At 68.4% G+C, this 1,443-nt stretch overlaps 1 protein-coding gene and 1 pseudogene across 1 annotated transcript, besides 1 other annotated feature; one reads left to right on the forward strand and one right to left on the reverse strand.

Moving 5' to 3' along the window:
• Positions 1 to 34: 34 nt before the first annotated feature.
• On the forward strand, positions 35 to 460 carry Tco025E_03990 (multidrug resistance protein A; the record flags this gene model as incomplete). The annotated part of the gene is made up of 1 exon (XM_029370906.1): positions 35 to 460. The coding sequence occupies one exon, from the start codon at positions 35 to 37 to the stop codon at positions 458 to 460; it is 426 nt and encodes a 141-aa protein (XP_029229007.1).
• A 68-nt stretch (positions 461 to 528) lies between these two features.
• Positions 529 to 555: a microsatellite.
• A 380-nt stretch (positions 556 to 935) lies between these two features.
• Tco025E_03991 (hypothetical protein) lies at positions 936 to 1,440 on the reverse strand (annotated as a pseudogene).
• Positions 1,441 to 1,443: the final 3 nt, after the last annotated feature.

The raw sequence follows: 1,443 nt of genomic DNA on the forward strand, positions 1-1,443 counted from the left end.
GGCGGAGGTGTGGGGCGCGCTGGAGCTGGTGGGGATGCGGGAGCGCGTGGCGGCGGAGGGCGGCGGCATCCACAGCCGCGTGCGGGAGGGCGGTTCGAACTACAGCGTGGGGCAGCGGCAGCTGCTGTGCCTCGCGCGGGCGCTGCTGCGGCGGGGCAGCGGCTTCATTTTGATGGACGAGGCCACGGCGAACATCGACCACGCCCTCGACCGGCAGATCCAGCACACGGTGATGACGGCCTTCAGCTCACGCACCGTCATCACCATCGCCCACCGCCTGCACACCGTGGCGGCGTACGACAAAATCATCGTCATGGACCACGGCGTCGTCGCGGAGTCGGGCTCCCCGCGCGAACTTGTGTCGGACCCGTCGTCCAAGTTTTCGGGGCTTGTGGCGGCGCTGGGGAAGCAGGAGGCCGCGGCGTTCATGGCGAGTGTGGGGGTTGAGACGGCCCCGTAACGGCTGGCGGGTGTGAGCGGCGCCCAAGCAAGCAGGCCATCGCCAGGCTACTTTGGCTGCGGCCCGCCGTGTATGTGTGTGTGTGTGTGTGTGTGCGGGGATGAATGACCTTTTTTGCTGCCCGCAGCTGCGGGGGAGACGCGCGCCGGTGGAGAGAATGCGCGGTGGCGGAGGGTGAGCCTTGTGCGTTGTATCGATTGCTGCCGAGCGACGGCAGTTATTTGTCTCCACCGGCTGCCTCTCCTTGCGCCGGCGTGCTGGGCGGGTGTGAGGATCGGCCCCCTGTTTTTGCGTCTGTCGGCCCCCTTTTGTCTCCAGCCGCGCGGCGGGCTGTTGCGGGGGCATGTCCCCGCGGCCGAGGTTCACGTGGGGGAGGGGGGTGCCGGCGCGTCTTGAGCGGGCGGCCGTGTTTGCGGGGCTCCGTGCGGGCCGTTGTTTTCCCTCACGCGGTTGATTGGGCTTCGCCAGCGGGTGGTGTGCGGGGGCCGGACTCATCTTTGTCGCGGAGCGTCGGGTGCGACGTGCGCGGCGCTGTGGCCAAGCATTAGTTGCGTGTTTGCCGTTTCGCCGAGCGTATTTCTCTGTCACTGCGGCGTTGCTGGGTGCCTGCATCTCCCTTTTCCTCTGTGCCTGGGCGGGTAGGTGGCAATGCGGCGGCTGCGTGCGTTCGCCATGTTGGGGCCGGCGGCGTCGTGCCGACGCTTTGGCAACGCGCCAAACCGTGTGCGGCCCGTGGAGGCGCCAGGCGTGCACGCATGGCGACAGACCGAGCGTGAGGTGAGCGTCGTTGTGGCGCTGGCGGTGATGGTTGTTGTGCCAGTCTGGCTCCTTCTGCTCTCGGGCTCTCAGGAGGAGCAGAGGCGTGAGGGCGTGAGGCGATGGGCCATGGGGCAGCAGCAGCAGCAGCGCGGCGGCGAGTGAAGCCGCCTTCCACGCCCACCGAGGGAGGCTCGGGNGTGTGNGCTGTGTGTGTGCGTGTGTGT

The sequence above is a fragment of the Trypanosoma conorhini genome (genome assembly GCF_003719485.1).
Source record: "Trypanosoma conorhini strain 025E chromosome Unknown Tco_14.4_contig_00193, whole genome shotgun sequence".
Lineage (NCBI taxonomy): Eukaryota > Euglenozoa > Kinetoplastea > Trypanosomatida > Trypanosomatidae > Trypanosoma > Trypanosoma conorhini.